General features: G+C 38.4%; 1 protein-coding gene across 1 annotated transcript; it reads right to left on the bottom strand.

Moving 5' to 3' along the window:
- Window positions 1–1520: 1520 nt before the first annotated feature.
- slc25a22a (solute carrier family 25 member 22a) lies at window positions 1521–23227 on the bottom strand. Its single transcript, XM_047820089.1, has 11 exons — window positions 22895–23227; window positions 14901–15049; window positions 14294–14419; window positions 14163–14218; window positions 13104–13194; window positions 12015–12072; window positions 9718–9778; window positions 7888–8035; window positions 7482–7636; window positions 6418–6493; window positions 1521–5780 (listed from the first exon to the last, which is right to left on the bottom strand). Exons 2-11 carry the CDS (start codon window positions 14918–14920, stop codon window positions 5627–5629), a joined length of 945 nt encoding a protein of 314 aa, XP_047676045.1. The 5' UTR covers window positions 14921–15049; window positions 22895–23227; the 3' UTR covers window positions 1521–5626.
- Window positions 23228–23347: the final 120 nt, after the last annotated feature.

The raw sequence follows: 23347 nt of genomic DNA on the forward strand, positions 1-23347 counted from the left end.
CGTTCAATGTATGACTGCAAATACACACACACACTACTGAAAATTAGATTATGTATGATATTATAAAGGCATTATTATATAGATTGGAATCAAGATTAAAGGGTCATGCTGGAATGGTTAAAGACAGCACAATGACACAGCACCTTAATGGTGATATATAAGCAGGATTTTCTTGATATAATGAGAGAACAGATGAGGTCAGCTCATATTTCATTGAAAAGGAACCAAATCACATCCCGACCGGCACTGAGCTCCAACAAAAAAATCTTAACACAGCTAGCATACCACTTGTAAGACTTACCATAAAATACGCTGCGCCTGAAGTGCTACTGTCATGTGCACAGCTGATATGCTGATGTAGAGACTTGTAATGAACTATAGCACGTGACAGAGTGCTGTCTGATGAACCAGTTCTAGTAGAGTGTATGAAACCTGACCATGAAATTATACCTGAATTCAATAACCACTTGCAGACTGTCTCTCTCATCAGTGTGGATGTGAGCATGTGCATCCTTCTTTCCTTTCCATTAGGAATTTAAACTATTGTTAATTACTGGATATATTTGACAATGATTGAAACAGTGTACTTTTTTCTCTAGCTATTACCTCTGCCTCTTGCAATGGTTGATGTATAGCATATCAGTTTTAGATTGCCTACATCATTAATCACAGTATTGTTCTCTTTTTGAAACTGAATTGAAACACACACACACACATACACACACACACACACACACACACACACACACACACACACACACACACACACACACACACACACACACACACCAATACAGACCACACCCTACCCTGCTGTAGGCCATTGACCTGCTGGGTAGACCATTAAGCATATGGAATGGTTTTGACTGTTTTACTATTGTGTTTTCAACTCATAATTTTATAATGTGTTTCAGACTAAAAAAAAACAACCAGTTATCTATTTGTTATACAAGTTGAATAATTGGATCTGTCTTTTTTAATTGACTTTACTTAACATAGTACAATATTACATCAGTACAATATTACATGGGAGTCCTACACTTTTAGTACTCTGCCAAACACTTCATACGTCACTGTGATTAACCATACAAAGTGATTATTTAGCCTCTATCAGGTTACTATAATCATTGTGTGATTGACAGTGATATGTGATAGTGTGTCTAGTCACTGTGCGGAATTGAGCTCAAACTTTTGGAATCGACTCTCGATTCCCAAATGCCTGTAATCAAGGAGTCGATTCTTTTTGGTATCGACTTCCAGTTCTAGATACAATGTACCGTTTGTTTATCAGTTCCTAATACTCGTTTATTTGTGTGGTTTAAAACTGGTGATGTAACCGCTTTAGACCAATAAAAGTTAATCTTGTGTTGTACTAAAAGGCATGGGAACAATCCAATATGGCAGTGTGATATAGTTGTAACATTCCACCATCCTGGAGCGCCTCCTAGTGGAACAAAGAGCACTGTGCACTTGACCAAGAAGCTTGCTGGGTTTAAAAAAAAAGAAAGCAGACAAGAAACTCATGACAAAACCATTTTATTGAACAACCATCTCTGACACAGGAATGCAACACATTGTCAATCCATGTTGTGCATTGAAAACAGCAAGGATTTCCTTTGCTTTGAAACAATTTCCCCATCAAATAGAGAAAGAGTGCTGTGTGTTTAAAGTGTTTAATTGCACTATGCCTCGTGAAAGAAGACAACAAGGTGTTAGGAGTTAGATGTGCTGCTTCTACAGCCGCTAACAGAATCCACAAAAGCTGCATTACACTGTAAAGCTTCAGAGATCCGACAGGGTAGTCCTCCTGTTTATAGTGTCTCATTTTTATTTTTAATTTTATTGCATATAAGCTGGTTATCATATAGACTATCCATATTACTTATACTCACATCATATGTATTCAAATCTTAGGGAAATAACATCTAAACTACTAAATGGGAATCTTCAATATTGGTCATAATATTCAAAGTATATTCTCTGGTTTTGTTATAGGGTTTTAAATATGTTATGGATCGAATAATACATCATTTATTGACTATAGAAATGTGCAACTATTTAAAAAAGCACATATTCAATATAAATTATATCACACTACAGTAATTTAGGTATTCATTGTACACCCTACATCAGAGGATCTTAAATCTAGTGTACAGTTGAGAACTCCTTAAAAAGAGGTTTTGTGTGTGTGTGTGTGTGTGTGTGTGTGTGTGTGTGTGTGTGTGTGTGTGTGTGTGTGTTCGCAAGTGTAGAGCTTGTGCCTGATCAATCTTTGTGCTTTTTAGCTTCTTTGTGGTTATAAAGAAATATTTTGCTGTGTATCTCTTATACCTCTCCATTCAGGACAAAGGGAATGTAGGACAGAATGTTGGGGAGTCAGTGAGGGAAAGTAAGAATCTAAATTATATAGGATATAAAAGATAAATTTCACATCACAATAAGTGAGTCACATACACGCACACACTATACACACCACACCTGCCACACACAACCCCACAGAATATACTATTAAGTTTCACTTTACAATCAGTTCACAACTGATAAATCAGACATTGTCACAATTACAGCTACAGAGATTAAAATAATCTCTTTTTGCAATCAGGAATTAAAAACACCAGTAATCACATGACATTAAAAATTGAAACACAAATTAATTAGCAGAAATAATAATCACAGTTATGTAAAGAATCGAATATCACAAAAGAGCATTTGGAATGTGCAGAAAAAAGAGAAAGAGATCCCAGCTTGAAAAAAAAGAAGGAGAAGAAGAAGCACAAGGCAAACACGGAGAGCAAGGTCAGAGTGTCATTGAGAAAGATTCACAAATCCATAAAAGTGAGACCGAACACTGAACGTGTTCAAATAAAATGTGTAAAACACAGACAGCAAAGAAAAAGATGACACAGCGTAATAAAATAAAGAAGGAGATCCATGTAAACAATCTTTTGGTGTCTTTGCAGCTGTCTAAACTTCAGGCTGTCTAAAAATGCAAATAAATAACTGCATTGTGGTCTTAAATAACTAACTATTCTGGACTAAAGGGATCATCAATACCATCAGGCAGTAAACCAGGATCAGAAACAGATATCCATAAAAAGATTTCTGCTTCCCAGTTCCAATTCACTGCAGTAAAGACCTCAGCTTAAATGGCTTTTTCCTGTAGCACGCATCCTAATTCTATACAGCTAATCTCCAGAGAGGTAGGCTGGCAGCAGGCCTCGAGAGCATAAGTCTTTTCAGTAGGGATTTGGTTAGGGTTTGTTTGGCAGTCATAAAACAGGCTCTCTTTGTGCAGGAGAGCGTCACGGAAAATCCTGGAGACCTTGATTCTGACTATACATGCTCATCGTTGCATACATACTTGACTTATCTCAGACTAAGTGCTGTGCAGTGTATTCGACTCTTATTTCATCAGCACTTATTCAAGCCTACAGCAGAACTCGATCTGTTTGGAGATTCTGAACTGAAGAAATGCAGCAACTGTGGCAGTTCATATACTGTAAGTCAACGTAAATTTCTCGTGCGGGTCCTAATGCTCCGGGATTCAAGTGCTGTCAAAAAAAATGTAAAAGTGTAAAAGAGAGCATGAGGAGGAGGAGGGAAGCGGAAGGGTAGTGTGCAAAATAAGCCTACGTAACAAAAACAAAAAGCAAAACTATAATCTGCACATATTCATGGAACCATCAATACAGACAATCAACAAATACAAATATATATATAGTATAGTATAGTAAGGACTTTTCTTGATAAATATCATTTCACTCCCAGCAGATAAGACAGGATCTTTTTTAAAACATCACTCAGCATGTGCTTTTGCCCTTTCACTACACAGCATTGAAAAGACATCATATGATTAGCTATCACTCTTCAAAGTCACCTTCATCTCTCGCTAGCCAATAAGAGGCCACAACGCACCGTGTGCACGCAATGCATTGGGGGGTGAGATATGAGGGGAAAAAATACGTTAATGATATAATTACATCATCAATCTCTTACTGATTGAAAAAAAATTAAAAGAAATTAAATAAAGGCCATCCCTAAAGTAACAGCATTGGCTTCTTCATTTAAAATAGTCTTGTATGAGAAATGCTTTAGTCATTTGTCAGTTGTAAGAGCTTATATCTGCTTATAAATTATATCTGCATGGCAATTTGTCCAAATGTCAGGTGAAAAATGTCCCATAGTCCAAATACATATTTATCTAAGGATTACTTGACACCGCACTATTGGACGTTTCACCCCGCATGCCGGTACCAACTCAAAGAATATAATTATCTAATGTATCAGATCTGGTTTGCAGGTTAACAAATGTAAAGATGATGCTAGATTAGACTTACAGCATCAAAACCCTGTAGTGTAGGAGCAGTAAAATGCGATTCAATTAGATGTAATCTAATTAGGCTTGCAATAACTAAAACTACAAAGAACAGCCTGTTGCTGTTTATATAAAAAAAGGGGGGGGTGGTGGCTCAGCATGCAGCACCTTTTACCTGACATTCTCCTTTTATTCGAAAGCTCACAAGCAGCTGTAATAAGACTTTAAACACAAGCTCATGAGAGCAAGGCTGCTGCCAATACTGTACAAGCAGGATCTGTGATTACACATAGGCAATGTTTGTGCTTTCGGGGGGGGGGAGTGCTAGGTGAAATGCCTCGGAAAACTATAATCAGCTCTGATTTGGGGGCTGTAATGCATTAAAAGTTGCTCTCAGTGTACTGTATGTAAGAAGTCTGAGAATAAATACACACGTGTGACAAAAGAATTATTTTTTTTGTCATGGTTCTTAGTGCCAGGGCTAGTTCTAGCCAGAGGGGAGCCGGTAAGCGGAAGAGGATTACAACCAACAAGCCAAAGTGGAAACTGCTACTTTTAGCTCTTAATGACGCAGCCGTAGTGTGCATTCGGTTTATTCAAACAGTACTCTATGTGACGTAGTGCGTAATCTCTCCACAGACGGAAAGCTGTAGTGTTAGACGGCCCGAGCTCACATGAGTCATCTGTGCTGTGTACGCTGCTATCATCAGACTCGAAGCGCAACATCAGTGTGTGTGCATGAGCATGTGTGTGTGTGTGTGTGTGTGTGTGTCTGTCTGTCTGTCTCTGTGTGTGTGTTTACTCTAGATATTCGTATAAACACAAATAATGTCTCAAGGTCATTCAAGGCCAAAAATACACATTCTAGGCTTTTGAGAATTCATATCGTAATGAGAAGCAACTAATCTAACCAAAGTTCATCACAAGCATTAAAGTGTTGTTTTTTCCCCCCTGTAATTAAAATCGCATAATTTGTTATCGTTAAAATTTCATGTAGTGTACCATTAACATATAACCAACAAATATGGTATGTTGAATTAAGAAATTCATGTCCTGTGCTTCGATTGAGGACTAACAGGCCCTCTCAGGGAATTTGGCAAAATTTGCTTTGGAAAAAACAAATCTCTTCTCATCACTATTTGATTGTCACATTCATCCAAAAATGAAACATACATTCCAGCAAAATTACATAATGATAAAATAAACAGACAGAAATTATGCCACCTCCAGTCAACACATGGAGTTGATTTGGAGGCAGTAGGGAAGAGGTCTTAATTGGTACAGTGTAGATGGGAATGCAGAACCAATCAGTTAATTGTTCCGCTTGGGTAAAAAGCTGAGGATGAATTCACCAACACCCAGGAAGTAGACAACCTGAGCGATCCCGAAGAGCGGCGCAATGACAAGAGCACGGCAGTATGCACCTTTCAGGAAGGCAGCGGGACCTTCGTTATGCAGAATCTTCCTGTAGTGGAAACGACAGTGGAGAAGTTGATACGTGAACAATCAGAGAACCCGTGCCTGGTAATAGTGAAGCAAGTTACTATGCTAACAGCCACCCAGTGATGGTCAAAGCAAATCATAGCTAGACACTATATAAACCCAAAAGTGAGCATAATTAAATGATGTCTTATTATTATTATTATTATTATTATTATTATTATTATTATTATTATTATTATTATTATTATTATCACATTTATTGCTCTGTAATACAGATGAGATTGCACTGTGTCCTACCGCAGTGGTTTTTGTAGAACATTCTCATCTATAAATAAACATTAAATTGGTTTCAGCATTTTTAAACTTTTTGCATAACTTCTCAAGGCCAACAGATGGGCAACATTGTTTCCTCGATCCATGTGCAAGTACGTAGCAAAAATGCCAAACGCAGTGGATACAATCAAGAAGCAACCACTTATGCAAAATGCTGACAATGCTGAAATGGATCCAATGTGAGTTTAAATAATGGCAGCTGAAATACTGTCAGATAACAGATATTTACAGATTACAGAAATAATTCTGACCTTCGCCTGAAAACAAAAATGTGTTGATGAGGTCACGGTCAGTAGCCAATGAGAGCAAAGAGAGATTTAAATCACCTGATGCAGTCAGTCACCCCACTGTATGTGTCCTCCTGACTACCACGTGTTAGTGACTGCAGTCTGGTTTTTATCACTGTAACACAAACAAAACACACACACACACACACAGAGTACAGTGTTGTGTGTTCAGGTGTAACACATTTATAAATGCCGTTGCAAACAATTTTGGGGGGTTTCTAGGCTGCTCGTGTAAAACCAGAAGAACAGTGTACAGGAAAATATTCGTGATGACACACTTTGGTGCAACTGAATAGACGGACGATATATCAATGAGGATGTTAATCTCATCTTGCTCAGCTTGATTTTTTTCCTGTTTTTATCTAACCCACTAAAATTCTGTGTAAAGTTATCAACACAGGGGAAAACACACGTCTCACACTGAAAGCCAGCAGAGTCTTGACTTATTTTTAGATCAGACTCAGATCAGAGAGAGAACATTATTCATTTGTTTATACTGATTGAAAATGTATGATAAGTTAGTCACAAAATTCATTGGAATGGTACAGTCCAGGGTACATCATGCATGAGCAAATATACACAGGCTCAGTCTTTTATGTTTACAATAATATAGTTAAGATTTCTATATAAAGCTGGTTTAATCAGAAAGTGCCAGAATTCTTTTCAAAGAATTACATAGAAAGAATCTACAGTGTTTAACACTCTGAGAACCTTGGGTTATACAGGATGGACACACAAACAATTCATGCAATGTGTGTGTTGTTTGTTGGCTGTAATTGTGTTCCTGGCTGCTGCTTCAGTCTAAATGTCATCCTTCTCTCCTGGAGACCTGTCCTGTCTTATGCTCAAGAATTCAATGGATGGGTAACAGTGCTTGCTTTCCAAAGAGGATTTATAAAAAGGAAAAACTGTCTCTGTTTTGAAATGTTTTGAAAGGAAGACTGTGACGTAGCATAAAACTTTCCATATCCCCAAAGACAAAAGAAAATAAACAAAGCATAAAAATCTTAGGGATTGTGTAGATTTAGTCTATCTGCCAAAGGCAAGCTTTTTTTTTCCTCTCCCAGGGGTCTGAGTTCTGAATCTCACTCTCTGGCACTCACCATCTACAGGGTTGACAGCCACAGCAGCTGTACTGCCAGCGATGCAGCCCGATATAAAGGAGACGTAGAAGGGAGCAGGACCATCCTCTCCTTTCTTCCCCAAGTTGTTTAGATTAGCAAACAGAGGAAAGTAGATTATCGAGAAAGGGACATCCCTGGGGGGAGCGAGTGAGAGAGAGAGAGAGAGAGAGAGAAAGAGAGAGAGAGAGAGAGAGAGAGAGAGAGAGAGAGAGAGAGAGAGAGAGAGAGAGAGAGAGAGAATCAGAAACAAAAAGAGATAACACCTTTACATAACCAAGTATGCAAATTAACAAAGATTATGTATTACTATGCTTTGAGTGTGTGTGTGTGTGTGTGTGTGTGTGTGTGTGTGTGTGTGTGTGTGTGTGTGTGTGTGTGTGTGTACCTGAGCAGAGTGGCTCCTAGCCCTTTGTAGAGTCCAGCAATGCCTTTTTCCCTCAGTAACTCTCGTGTGAGCTGCATAGCAGTTGGACTCTTCACCTCAACAGGGCCACCTGGAGACACGGCTTGTGGCATCAGTTTCCTCTGAGCAGCTAAAAAACACAGAGAGAGAGAGAGAGAGAGAGAGAGAGAGAGAGAGAGAGAGAGAGAGAGAGAGAGAGAGAGAGAGAGAGAGAGATCAGAATGACCAAAACTAGTGCTGACTGAAAGTACTGTATGTTAGTATTTAATATAGTATATTAGTATATTAGCAGAGAGCAGCTCCATTGTGATGTTTTTCTGTTCTGACACATAAATTGTTAAAATATAAATGCTTACTACTTCTAATAACATGTTATTTCTCATGTGTTTCTTGGTTCTGGTTCTGAAGTACTACCAACCTACACCATTTGATGTTTTTAATGTTCCAAACTCACCTGATTCAGCTAATTCATATAATACACAAACCAGAGAAAGCAGCAGCATTTGCAGTTTGATGTTTCACCAGAACCACAATTAAATTTTTTACATTTTATTAGTCACATACACTGTACACAAGCTGCAATAAAATATAAACCCGGCTTAATCCTCCTTAGTCTATGAATATATATGAAGTAAATAAAAAAAGGAAATTAAAATAAGAATGAATATGAATAAGAAGAAATAAGAAATAATAATAATAAAAAATGAATTTGATGCGTAATTGTGTTGCATGAATTAACACTACAGAATAAAAAAGAAAATGGATTCAGAAATGAAATGAGGAGTCGATTCTGGAAAGCTTTTTATAGATTTGTCGCACCAGAAATAAAACCATCTCTGCCATATTACATGCATTTATTAGAATTATACTCTTCACTGCAAAACTTTTCTCTGTTAAACATCTAGCCACATGAGGGCAGTGTTTATAATCTCCTTCCATTCTTTCATCTTTTTCCACCACCTTATTCGCCATCGGTACATCTGAGTAAATCTGGGGCTAAATTCAAGTCAGCAGATGTTTTTTTAGATGGTGTGTGGAAATTATATTATCTCTGGACTGAGAGAATCCATATGATTAAATAAATACTTGAATTATATCTCAACCACAGTTTATAATCATTTGGTACTTATCAGGAACATAAGCAATGTAAAATATCACATTTAAAATACAGATAATAATCAGATATAAATACAGATATAATATAACATCTTGTGCAGTCTTTTCTTCCTTTTTTTCTTTCCTCTTGAATTCACTTATTCTGTGTGATTGTAGATGCATACCTCTTTCCTTCTCACACACACACGCACGCACGCACGCACGCACGCACGCACGCACGCACGCACGCACACACACACACACACACACACACACACACACACACACACACACACACACACACACACACACACATACACCAGTAATAGAAGACCTGCACCAATCATGTTGGCAGCAGCACAATGCATAATCATTCAGGTACAAAAGCTTTCGTTCACATCAAACATCAGCTCAGAAACTCAAATATCCACTCTTTACACTTTTCATGATAAGCAGAAAAGCATCTCAGAACATAAATATCAAGGTGGACAGGTCACAATAGCAGAAGACCACATGAAGTTCCAGTGGGCACAAGCTCACACAAACGTGGCAGCTGAAGCTAAAAAAAAAGGTGATGTTTTTCCAATTTCCAGCTGTCCAGTTTCAGCGAGCATGTGCCCATTGTAGCCTCTAATTCTTGTATAAACATCATCCTTGCCTCTTAGATCTATTTTTAGCTTGAAGGACAGATGAACAAGAGTCCATTTTTTTTCTCACCAATTCTTCCTGCATCTTGCAGCTGGATTTTCAGCATCTCCATAGGTGTTGTAACAATGACCTGCAAGCAACACACAAAGAACGATAAATAATGACAATTGGAAAAATTCCAATTAATGAAAAATGAAACCCTAAAAACATACACCTTATTTATCTGGACAGAATGAAATCTGACAATAAAATAAATAAATGTATGTGTCCTGGATAGTCATGAAACATTACAGACATGAGATGCTACCTGTGAAGTAAACAGCAGAAGAAGAAACAAGCTATAATTGGTGGTAATTAGCTGTTAATATTCAAAAGCTAATATTTAATCAGAATATTCTGGAGTGAAGTAATGCCAGACCAATACGACAATGATAAAGCTCTCCACATATACACAAAGCATGAAGTATAAAGGTTGATCACTAATCCCCTAACGGGGTACATAAGGCTCATTTTCACCTGAGGAGATGTCAGGATGTGGTTGCCATGGGATTAACATGTAAACACACTTAGCAGAGTCAGCCAGCTGTAATTAAGACCATTACACTTTCCTGAGCAGCTCTTTCACAAGGGACATGTTGGTTTATCTAGTCAGTTCAGAAGGCCATAAAAAGCAAACATGCTAATCACAAGGTACATTAATTGGATATGTGCCTGGTCCGTGATTAATGTGACACGTAACAGGAAAAGGGCCAGTTTAATGCACAAAAAGAAGCTACACTTGGACACTACGAATCTGTCTCAGAGTTAAATGCTAATTAGGATTATATTATGAAAGACTGTTTTAAACTAAGCACTGTTGATCTCCTCTCACTTCTCCCCCTGAACACAGTAAGTGGATGGGGTTATTGTGTAAAATGGAATTGTCAGTGACAGAAAGACTGTGTGGTCAATACATTTTAGTCCACATACTGCTTAGTATTGTAGTCCTATCTTTGGGTTCAGTGTAGCTCCGGTCCTATTCACTAATATACTGTGGAATACAATTCTGTTGGACTGGATTACCTTATGATCATGTCAGAAAGAAAGGGTTAAGATGGCATGGCTGTCAATACCATACATGGTATGAACTTTGTGTACTCAGTACTGTAAAGCAGAGAGGTTTAAACATTAGTAATATGACATCTGTGGCTCAGACCACATACCAAAGGTGTTCTACTGGATTTAGATCTGTTTGAGACGACTTTTTCTCTGTGACATGGTGAATTATCATGCTGGAAGAAGCCGTTAGAAGATGGTAAATTGTGGTCATGGAGGGATGCAGATAAGTAGCAACAATACTCTGTGTCATTCAAGTGTCATAATAGTCTGTGTCATTAACAGCCCAAAGTGTGCCAAGAAAACACCATATCACCACCTTCATCAGCCTGGACTATAGACACAAGGCAGGTTGAGGATGGATTCATGCTGCTAGGGGCCAAATTCTGACCATATCATCTGTATGTCTTAGCAGAAATCCAGATTCATCAGACTGTGTTTTTTTTTCTTCACCTGTCCAGTTTTGGTGGCTCTGTGTCCACTAGAGCCTCAGCTTTGGAACAGAAAGAGTAACCTGACGTGATCTTCTGCCGTTGTAGCTCATCCACCTCAATGTTTGATATGTTGTGTATTCTGAGATACTTTTCTGCTCACCATCATTGTATCTGAATTACTGTAGACTTCTTGTCAGCTTGGTCCATTCTCTGTTGATCTCTCTCATCAACAATGCATTTCTGTTCACACAACTGGCACTTTTTTTTGTTTGTTTGGTTTTACCATTTTGTGTAAACACTAGACATTGTTGCGTGTGAAAATCCCAGGAGATCAAGAGTTTCTGAAATACTTAATCCAGCCTGTGCAGCATGAGCAGTCGTACCACAGTCAAAAAATGACTCAGATCTCATTTTCACCATCCATGTGAACATTATCTGAAGCTAACAGGTTGTTTCTGTATAGTATAGTTCTGTATGTACTGCACTACTGCAACACGAGTGTCTGATAAGACAGTTGCAAGAATGAGTAGGTGTACAGCTGTTCCTAATAAAGATTCTGTAGTATTTTAATACTTAATTTAATGTGTAAACAATACTATAAACATGGCTCATTGTGGGTCAGAGAAAGGAAGAGAGGGTGAAAATATATATAGAAATCTTAAAATAAATGAATAACAGAAAGTGTCTGTGTGTGTGTGTGTGTGTGTGTGTGTGTGTGTGTGTGTGTGTGTGTGTGTGTGTGTGTGTGTGTGTGTGTGTGTGTGAGAGAGAGAGAGAGAGAGAGAGAGAGAGAGAGAGAGAGAGAGAGAGAGAGAGAGAGAGAGAGAGAGAACCTACCTGACATGTACCTGCACCACAGCCTGCCAGCATTTCTCTAAACAGTGTGAGCCTCTGCCTGAAACACACAGCAGATGAATAAGCATGTGAATGGGACAGAGAATTAGAACTTAAAACACAATAAGCTGAATAAAACTTGCAATTCCAGCACGACCTATGGTCAATTTCCAGTTATATCAAAATATCTATATATCTTGGTCCAACAGTTTTTAAGTTTATAAATAAAACTATAAATAGTTTATTTATATTATGAATTCAATCAAATGTTAAAATTATTTCATAGGAATTGGATATACGGTGTTCTATAAAGTGCACTCACTATGTCACAACACTATTTAGATTATAGAGGAAATACAAAAAACACAAACTATTTTGGATTGCTGAAGTTATATAAATGGAAAATATTCTTTGAAATGATTCATTTCATATATATATTGTGTTTAAATTAAACACAACTCATTGGCTCAAACACACAAATTGGTACATGGAATGTGTAGACCACACCAGCATGCACACGCACACACACACACACACACACACACACACACACACACACACACACACACACACACACACACACACACACACACACACACACACACACACACACATGCAGTCCTGAATTAATAATTCACATTGTGTCATGTCAATAATTTACTGGCCCCATTTCTGGTCACTATGGAGATATGTTCCAGCTTGCGACTTGGCCGGTGAAGGTCGAGAGGTCTGTCATTTGAAAACAGAGACTTTTGGGTAGTGTTGGAGAAGAGCCTGCATTTAATATTAATGTTGGATATACAATAGCAGCCCAGACTGTGTAATAGTACACCATTCTTTATAAACAAGTGATTCCAGATGTTCTACAGTGTAGGCATGTACAATAATGGCATGCTTGTGCATGAAGGTTGACTCTGTGTGTGAGTGTGTGTGTGTGTGTGTGTGTGTGTGTGTGTGTGTGTGTGTGTGTGTGTGTGTGTGTGTGTGTGTGTGTGTGTGTGTGTGTGTGTGTGTGAGTGCGTGCGTGTGTTGCGTGTGGGTGTGTGTGCGTGCGTGCGTGCATGTGTGTGTGTGAGTGTTTGTGTGTCTCACCCGTCCTTGGAAAGGTACTGCCTAAAGAAATCATTGGCAGCCAACTTTATGGCTTTCTCCGGAGTAACAAGAGTTAAATTCACAGCGGCACCTGAACAAACCAGAGGAAAAATATTTTTATCATCAAATGTATAAAATCAATAAAAATGCAAAAAAAAAAAACTTATACTAACCACTAATATAAAATTAATTGCCTCTACAAACACAAAACTTTGATTGCTTTCTAATTATCTGTATAGTTACATTTAAATTTCATTGTAATTTTTTGCTGCTTCTATATTTGTTTTATTCTGATTCTATTTTTAAGAAACAAACAGTCACTTAAGCATTTTGCGACTTTCTTAGCATAAGGTCATAAGGGTTCATAATCAATCTGGGTTGCACTTTCATCGAACTGTGTTACACAACTCCTTGAGCAGATGAAGCAGTTAGATGATACAGGAGACATAATCAGAAGGTGGGAATTAAGCAAGACCTGTAAACTGTAAATTTATCTATATAGATTCATCTCTTGCTTAATGTCCACTACCACACTGTTTCAAAATGGTGCCCAAACCATGCCAGGTTCTTTGGGACAACTGATATCACACTGTGTCATTGTACTGTTTATGCAACACTCTCAACTATGACACTTTTGGAGTGCATACAATTTTTACTTTGTTTACATATAAACACTATTTTTTACTTGCTAGATTACATCAATACTAAATGTACTAAATGTCCAACATCTCCAAATATGTCACTTTATAACTGCATACACTGATTACAATAACTGACTAATTCTATTTGTTGGTGAAAAGGATTTAGAGCTCCCTTTATGCCCTTGTAATGACAAGAAACGTGAAATGTGCTGCATTCGGTCGAGCCAATAGAGGGCATCAGACACATTTGAGCAGCTGTCATGTCCACCAAATAGACACCAAATGCTGTGTACAGGTCCTCTTTGATTTCTGATGGTAATTTGGCAAATTTGATTGAGACATTTACATTGTTTAAATGGATCACTATACAGTATATTTACATGAACATGACAATAAACTTGAGAGTTTAAACACACACCTCTGTACATTCCAAAGTATCCTTCTGAGCGAATGGTTTTGATAAGGCAGTCTGACCTGTACAAATATTAGAAAATATTAGGGAATGGAGAAAGACACTTGTTCGTTCTGTATGACACTGTCCATACGTACATGCTGGTGTAGAGGCGAGAGCCATTCTGCTGGTTCTGTAAGCGGGTCTTGGCCAAGTCGATGGGAAACACACAGGTGACACCAATCAGGCCGGCGATACCCCCATTTATTAACTTGGCAGGCAAACTGGTAGAATCATGAAGAGAGACAGAACACAAGGTATTATTAAGAGTTGTGATAAGAACAAGAAAGGTCTAATGAAAGAGGTGAGAATGAGAGTCCATGGACACCAGAAACAAAATCACATAGATACAAGCAAGAAAAAAAAAGGCCACCTGTTGATGCTGAGGAAGGGCACACATGGACAGTGTAAAGATACATGAGATTAGTGTAGATGGTGCCACTTAGAAAACATGAAGATGGCTTAGGACTGCAATTGCCACAAAAAGATTTGTACTCAAGTTTCAAACAGATGTTTTGGTTACATAACATTGAGCAATATATATATCTATAAAGCTGCTTTGTTTCACTGTCCATTGGTAAAAGCACTAGACACATAAGACTGAATTGAACTGAATTGAAGGAAGAGGACTGTTTCAAATGAAATCCAGCATAAAAGACCTATATGATGGATATCTGATATCTGAAAGATGAGAGTTGTGCTTACCTGATCTGTTTGTTAGCCATTTATGTCAGCCCACACCTCTTTATTATGTGTTAGAGAGGGGTTTTTTAGTATCCGATTGTATGTCCTTTGGTTATCTTATGTAGAGTTTGTAGGGTTTCAGTGCACACATTCACTGTCACCAAAGGTACCTAAGAGAGACGCAACCAGAGATAGAAGTTTAGACTTAGCAAGAACATAGTATTCTTAGCTACTACCTCATTGCTAGAACAGTACACCTCTCTCTCTCTCTCTCTCTCTCTCTCTCTCTCTCTCTCTCTCTCTCTCTCTCTCTCTCTCTCTCTCTCTCTCTCTCTCTCTCTCTCTCTCTCTCTCTCTCTCTCTCTCTCTCTCTCTCTCTCTCTGGCTGCTAAAGTGTAATGGATGTACTGAATAGTTCCCTAAGCTCACCAAATGTACAATCCAACCCACACACACACACTCCCGCACGCACGCACGCACGCACGCACGCACACATGCACCCTCCAACCCACCATACCCCACCTCCCCACACACACACACACATGTGCGCGCGCGCACGCACACACACACACACACACACACACACACACACACACACACACACACACACACACACACACACACACACACACAGCATACCTAACCAGAACAGTGATTTCAGCTATTGTCTTTTACTGGAGAGCATTCTGATCTCTGGAGTATTGCATAACTACAATGTACTCAACGGCAATAAAAACTATTTTTAACAGAAAAGCTTATCTTACACAAAATATTAACATAATCTTTTAGATTGCTGGCAATATTAACACTAAGTAACTGAGCCAAATGTCCTCTATATATTATTCAGACATTAGTCCTAAGTGTCTATGAGACACATGTTAGTGATTTTAAATAAATGTCAAATTCTAGAGTCTAAACAAAGTAGAAGTTGAAACGACTGTACAAGCTGACAACAAAGCTATGGACCTAAAACACTCAAATAAATGCACCGTAAGCTTTACTTAATGAGCACATTGTGTTTTTAAACTTTTCTGAAGTAAGGTTAGCCTGCATTCACATGTCCTGACCTTCAATTACATCGACACCACACATCCTGTATTTCATTCTTGTGAAGACCAAGAAAACACATGTGGCCTGATATTCCTGTCAGTGTAAAAGGCTGGACAGTGAACAAGCAGCTAAGTAAGGAAAAAAAGATGATGTACAAGCAATGATAGAATCTGAGAATTACAAAGATTTAGACTGTAGGTTTACTGAGATTTATTTTGTAACATTTGTTTTATTCATACAATTTGAAGGATTTTTAAAATACCACAGATTTATTCGGTAAAATGTAGTTTTATTCTGTAATATTTATTGCATAAGATAACAAAGTGTCACTACTCATAAGCCCCAGGGATCTCACATCTCAAGCATTCTCATATGTTTCTCATTTTAGCTTGAATTAATACCACTATATAAATTCCTGTATTTCAGCATCTCATTAGCTAGTTTACATGCTCTTATTTTCACCGATCCAAATGAATTCAATTCAATTGCAGATTCCAATTGTACAACTAAACACTGCAATTCAATCAATAAACAATTCGATTCCTTGGTCCTCGTTTTCACGTCTTTGATTGTTTTGTTAGGACGTTGCATCCACCCTTGACTCTAAAACCTGACACAAAGTTTAAATCTGGAAGAGTCTAAAGTTTTCATTTGTAACATTCAGATGTTTTATTCTGTCACTCCAAAAAAAAGTGTCCCACAGTGTACTGTAGCTGAGTGTCCAGTAAAAGGTTTACTTGACAGAGAAAACCATAAATATCTTGCTCTGATGCTGACCAGATGTGAAACTAAGGTTTTGGAGCGTGTTTTACTTTGGCAGTCTCTCCACCTCTCCCTACAACCAATCATTGTAATCCCCATCTCCATCCCCCCCCAACACCACCCACTCCACAGCCCCATACACACACACACACACACACATACTGTACACACTTTCACCGCCTCCAGCTTTTCTGTTACCAGTTATGTCAAGTGATATTTCTATTTCTTTCCAAGCCCTTTTCCATTCCTCGTGATCAGCACTTCTTATACAATCAATGTCTTTCTGTTTGTCTGTCTGGCCCAGTGTCAGAGTTCAAAGGAGGCCACAAGAAACATATAGATTAATCTCTCTCTCTCTCTCTCTCTCTCTCTCTCTCTCTCTCTCTCTCTCTCTCTCTCTCTCTCTCTCTCTCTCTCTCTCTCTCTCTCTCTCTCTCTCTCTCTCTCTCTCTCTCTCTCTCTCTCTCTCTCTCTCTCTCTCTCTCTCTCTCTAATCCACTTCATTACTCCCTGTTCTCTACAAAGCAGATGTCCTAAGAGGGTAATATGCTGACACTAGTCACACTCTTTCTCCTCTCCTCTTAAACTCTTCCTCTTGTTACTGTTCTTTGACCCACACTTTTCTTTTCTCTTACATTTCCGTCCTTGTGACGGAAATGGGTCCTTGTACAGTACAAGACTGTACTGTAACACATACAGTAACTGTAACAACAAATCAGTGACTACCTTTATGCTTAATCTATTACAGCTTTCTAATACATGAAGAGTCTGTAAATATTTTGTTCTAGATAGACATATAGACTGTTATCTGTCAGTACATAGATTGATAGTATTGTGCCATATCTGCCATGAGTTCCTCTTGGTATAAAAACAATAATGTATTAGGACACATTCATGAACATGAACCTGTGATTTTTTTGGAAGTGAGATTCTGTTACAGATTATTTTTCAAAACCTTCTGGCCAGACTGGAGAATTCAACAGTACATGATTAATCATAATCTGTTAATCATACAGAGTTAAAAGAGTTTGCTGTTAAAGAACAGAAATGTTCATCTCACAACAGTAAAAGTCAGTATCTTTTACAATACTTTCTGCATTACAATTCAAGTCTTAAGAGGTTTTAAGAGGACATAAATATCCAGTAATAAATGAAGAGCTAACGTTTAGCAGCTCACTCACACAGAGCCTGACTGTTCACTTGAAAATAAGGTCAGTGTTGGCAAGTAAGCAGAGCGCAGTACAAACGTGACAGGTAAAACTTTATGCAATGCAGTCTTTGCTGATCATAAGTGAGTGTGTGTGTGTGTGTGTGTGTGTGTGTGTGTGTGTGTGTGTGTGTGTGTGTGTGTGTGTGTGTGTGTGTGTGTGCTACAGTTTATTAGTGCACAGTGAACTTTGAAACAGTGAAGAAACTTTTCTGAACTTTGAATATCAAATCCTCTTTTCCCATGCACCTTCCCAAAGTATTTGCTCTTTGTGTCTTGCTACAAGGATCAGATAATCACCTGATTGCAGATTTTAGCTCAAACTGTTCATTCCCATAATCATATTACTGATATCACATATCACATGCTTTGATCTATGAAATAGTCCTGGATCCCTATGATCCTGGATCCATACCCAAGTGCTAATAAATTCTTGAATCTGATTGGTTGAATCTGATCTGCCTTGTCAGCACTTTGTAACAGTCAGAGGTAAAGATTTCCAACATGGCAAGGTCATGAGTATTGAGAGCTTCGAGGTTTTTTGTTTTATTACATCTCTACTGTGACTGACAGGTTGTATTATCCTATCGTCTATAAACACATGTATATGTTTGTTTGTTTATTGTTTTTGCCATTATTATCATCTGGTATGTAAGTCACTACACACTTCACTCCACAAACTGCTAAACACTATAAAATTGAAGAAGTTATGTGGTGCTAAACTAACCACATGTCTGTTAAGTGACTTACAACAGTTGCATCCTTACAGCTTCCTGTTACTGAATAAGGTCCAGATTCCAAAGTTGAAGCCTGATATGACTTGCAATCTCAATGGTTTATCTTAGCTTTTGGTTTTGCTCTGTCTTCTCTTAGTGTGTTAAGAAGCATAACAAATTTTATGCAAAAATGTTATGGTCAAAGGATACGGTATGTAAATTAATAGATAGTTCACGCACGGTTCACGAACAGCTCCTACAATTTTTTGTTGTTTTCATAACAATACACACAATTCATCTTAATGATCCCAAAATTCAGCTAGTTTGGGGATTTTTCATGGAAGAACTGTGACATGCATGCTATGTAGCCTTTAATCTTTAGTCCTAGTCTAACAGCTACAACTGTGACTCACCCAACCTCTAGGCAGAAAGAACCATCACCAGAGTATTGATTATTTCCAGTTTCTCCATCTATTTCCTGTCTATCAGACATTTTATCCACTTGCATGCTAGAATCCACACGATCTGTCAGTCAGCTGCATTTCCGAGTCTTTGTTCTTTCTCTCATTGATTCACTGTCTATCGACCTTGTGGTTTTTTTGTTGTTGTTGTTGTTGTTGTTGTTGTTGTTTTTTTCGTTTTTTCTCTGTTCAATTGTGTTTTTGGATAGTTTGCTGGTTAGTTTTGATTTTCTCTCTCTGATTTTGTCTGCCTTTTTTGGATTGTCTATTTGTGTGTCTTTAATAAATTCAACGAATTGATTCTGCTCCTTTTGTTCACTTGGGGAACATTCATTCATTCATTCATTTCTACCGCTTATCCGAACTTCTCGGGTCACGGGGAGCCTGTGCCTCAGGCGTCATTGGGCATCAAGGCAGGATACACCCTGGATGGATTGTCAACCCATCGCAGGGCACAGACACATTCTCATTCACTCACACACTCACACACTACGGACAATTTTTCCAGAGATGCCAATCAACCTACCATGCATGTCTTTGGACCGGGGGAGGAAACCGGAGTACCCGGAGGAAACCCCCGAGGCACAGGGAGAACATGCAAACTCCGCACACACAAGACGGAGGCGGGAACCAAACCCCCAACCCTGGAGGTGTGAGGCAAACGTGCTAACCACTATTGAAATTGTAAAATGTTAAAGGTTTTATTTTTTTTATTTTCAGATTATTTATTTTCTCTTTTCAGGGTCTTTTCAGTGATCATTTATTTTTGTGTATACAAAATAACAGCATCAACACACCCAATTTAACAGGTAATAAAAACTTTATAAAAACCTGTATATGATGATAAATATAACAATTCCTTGATTTATTTATATTGTGATATGATATTTTGGACTGGAAAATGCTGGAATGTTGAAACGATCAAACATCAAGCTTATATATATGTCTAGCTTTACACAGTAAGAAAGTCACCTCACAGTTGCACATGCAGTACAGAGGGAAAATAAAGAAGCTCTTCTGACTCAAAGACTTTATTGAACATGATATGAGCACAGCTCATAACCAAAATATTGCACATAGCCTCACTGACCTTTCATCAGGAATGTAAACATGATGTGCTACTAAATAAACAATAATCATGAACTTATTCCTTTCTCTTAGTGTATATTACTGCACTTAACTAGCTCACGGCAGGTACGTTATTATATTACATTAGCCTAGCAAACTGAAGCTTTTAGCCTAGCAAACTGAAGCTTTTTCTTGCCTAGTAGGTTAGCTAATGGATTTATCCTTTGTCCAAAAAAAAAAAAACCAAACAAACACCAAAAAGCAAACACATTAAAAATAAAACACTAAACCCTTTATACAAATGCAGTGTATTGTATGTGTTGAACAGATGAAAGTCAGCTATTAAAATGGACCACAATGTTTTTCCTTGACTCTAAGAGATGTCGCTGAGATATTGTACTGTATTGGCAACAAATTCCCTCATTCTCACCTCAAAACAAATCAACTCAAGCTTGAGGAAATGTACACTCCATAAAGACACTGAATGTAGGAAGACAAACCGATGCTAATCAGTGATAAAACTCACTTATTGACTACACTAAATGACTGTGTGCTGCAGAGGGCTAGGCTCCACATTAGTGAAACTAAGACAGAGGCTAAGAGACAAAAAGTATTTGCAGTCCCTTCTACTGATTATTTAGAGTGGCTGTGTAAGTGGAACAACTGAGGGGTGGCATGCATCAGAGAATTAGCTCCAGAAAAGGTTTCCTCTATCTTTACCCCCATTACTGCTTTGTCTGCTCAATCAAATACTCGAGCAACCCAAACGGTAGAATCTAGGATTTTGGATACCTGTATTTCTCATATTTCAAACTAGTCTGTGAGTATCACATTTGACACTACCCTCTGAGTCTCATTTTTGAAGCTAGCCTGTGAGTTTCAAAGATTGAGCTAGCCTGTGAATCTCATATTTTAAACTATTGTGTGAGTCTCATATTTGAAACTAGCCTGTGAGAATCATAACTGAAGCTAGTCTGTGAGTTTCATATTTTAAAGTTATAACTTATTACACTTAACTCGATATCCTGCAATTTCTCATTAATGGGGGAAAAAGTTCTGGCATGATTTATCTTGGTTTAATTTTTCACATGACAAAATCCTGCCATTTTAACAGGTGTGTATAGATTTTTTATGTCTGTCATTGATCAGCCTTGTGGTACGTAAATAGTTACGAATTCTTTCTTAATAAATGAATTAACAGTGCTTTTTTTAATTTAAGACTGACGTCTTTCCTCTTAATGGCACTAAATCGGACTCCAGAGTCAATCACAGTAAACTGACATCACTATCCCAATTCAAATTATTCTTAACGTGCTCATTTTTGTCTCCAACTGCATTTTCATACAGTTACAAAACCCATTTTACTAGATTTCTAAATCCTAAATAAAAAAACACAAAGCTTTGTCACGAGTTCATTCTGATCATTGTTAATTCTATAGACTGTTGCCTCAGCAGCTTAACAAGCAATAAGTAGATTTCCCATTTTGTTTGGCTAATAGTAAGAATGTGGCTCAAACCAAAGCCCCATGTCTGACCTGCCTGTCACCCGGTCCATCCCCTGAAACTCGTTTGGGAAACAGGGAAATGGCCTTCAACCTAATCTCAGATGAAAAAACATGGCCTGAAGAAAAAACAACTTTATTCCTGTTCACTACAGACTTTGTGTCTCATTTAGGAATCCCCAAAATAACAAGGTGTTTGCATTTACACCTACAACCTAAATTTAATCCGCAGTGTGCCATTGGTAAAAACTGAACATGTCCAGGTACCTCTGACCACTCAGGCTCTCAGTGGGCCAGATATACAGAGACAATTTATAGCCATATGGTTCTCAGTAATGATCAATAAACTATAGCCAGGGGTCAACAACAAGAACCATAGTCCTAGTTATTATTACATGTTGTACATTTTATCATTGTTATAAACCTGTTTATAGTCAGCTTCCTAATAGGGTTTATGATCGAAAGACACGACTGAAAGTGCAAATTCCTCAAACGGACACGGTAATTCTGTGTGTGAAGTCCTGCTGCTGCTGTGTATCTGCACCGTTAGATCACTGGCCACCGAAAAGGGTCACGTTTTCTCGTGAGTCGGGAGCGCGCACTAAAGCGTGTCGGCGGCGCGCACGGCACGCGACAGGTCGCTCCTTTTTGCGCAAAGGTTTTTTTTTAATTATTATTATTTTTTATTCTAACAATCACATATCCGACCCCAAACATCTGAATGTGACAGTATGGACAGCAGGAAGCTCATTTACCATTGACTTATCAGTAACATGTTATTATCATGATGATCGTCATTATTGTTATTATTATTATTATTATTATTATTATTATTATTATAGGAGCGATAAGGGATCATGCGCACACACCGGGACTGATGTAAGGATCACCGGATGATGATCTAGAGGCCGAATAGAGATTAAATAACAGACGTGTGAGATAAAGATATTTATTTACAGAGATCATAACCATCAGTGTAGTAATATGACAGCAGTATGTGACCATGCCAACCCTTGTAACAAACAGTAAGGCTTTAGGGAATCCTACCTACCGAGACATAACGGGAAACGAGACACACACACACACACACACACACACACACACACACACACACACACACACACTACTCCTCCAGATGAATAGGTTTTGTATCACATTCTCATTGAAACTGCATTGCATCCCTAACCATTGCACTATCTCATAAAAATGACACGGTAGCCCGTTAATAAATGATTTAACGTGAACATACCGGAGTCTCGTGCGTCCCCGTGCGTCCCGTTATGCTTTTAAGCCCCTAATCACGTCTCCTTCACTCCTGCTGATGCGCTGATCAGCTGATCGTTGTCACCTAGTGGCTCGAAAACTAGAAGAGGAGGACAAACAAACCCCCAAAACAAGAGACTGGGGAGGACCGGAGAAGCTGAGGAGAAGTGAGAGCTAAAAGGAATGCGGTGCCGGGATGACACGAAGAGAAGATTAGTGTATAGAGATCTGCGCCCTCTTGTGCTAGACCCCGTTATTGCAGCCAGAGTGGAAGAGGCGGGGCGGGGCGGCGAGCACTGCGTCACCATGACGACATGGCCTGCTGTACACTGTGACCTTGGGGTAAACAATAACTAGGACGCATGGATGAGGCTACGTCCCAATCCGCATACTTAAGCACTAACCAGTGCGCAAGGGCAGATCCTGCTAAACTTACATA

Source organism: Tachysurus fulvidraco, chromosome 10, assembly GCF_022655615.1.
Source record: "Tachysurus fulvidraco isolate hzauxx_2018 chromosome 10, HZAU_PFXX_2.0, whole genome shotgun sequence".
Taxonomy (NCBI): domain Eukaryota; kingdom Metazoa; phylum Chordata; class Actinopteri; order Siluriformes; family Bagridae; genus Tachysurus; species Tachysurus fulvidraco.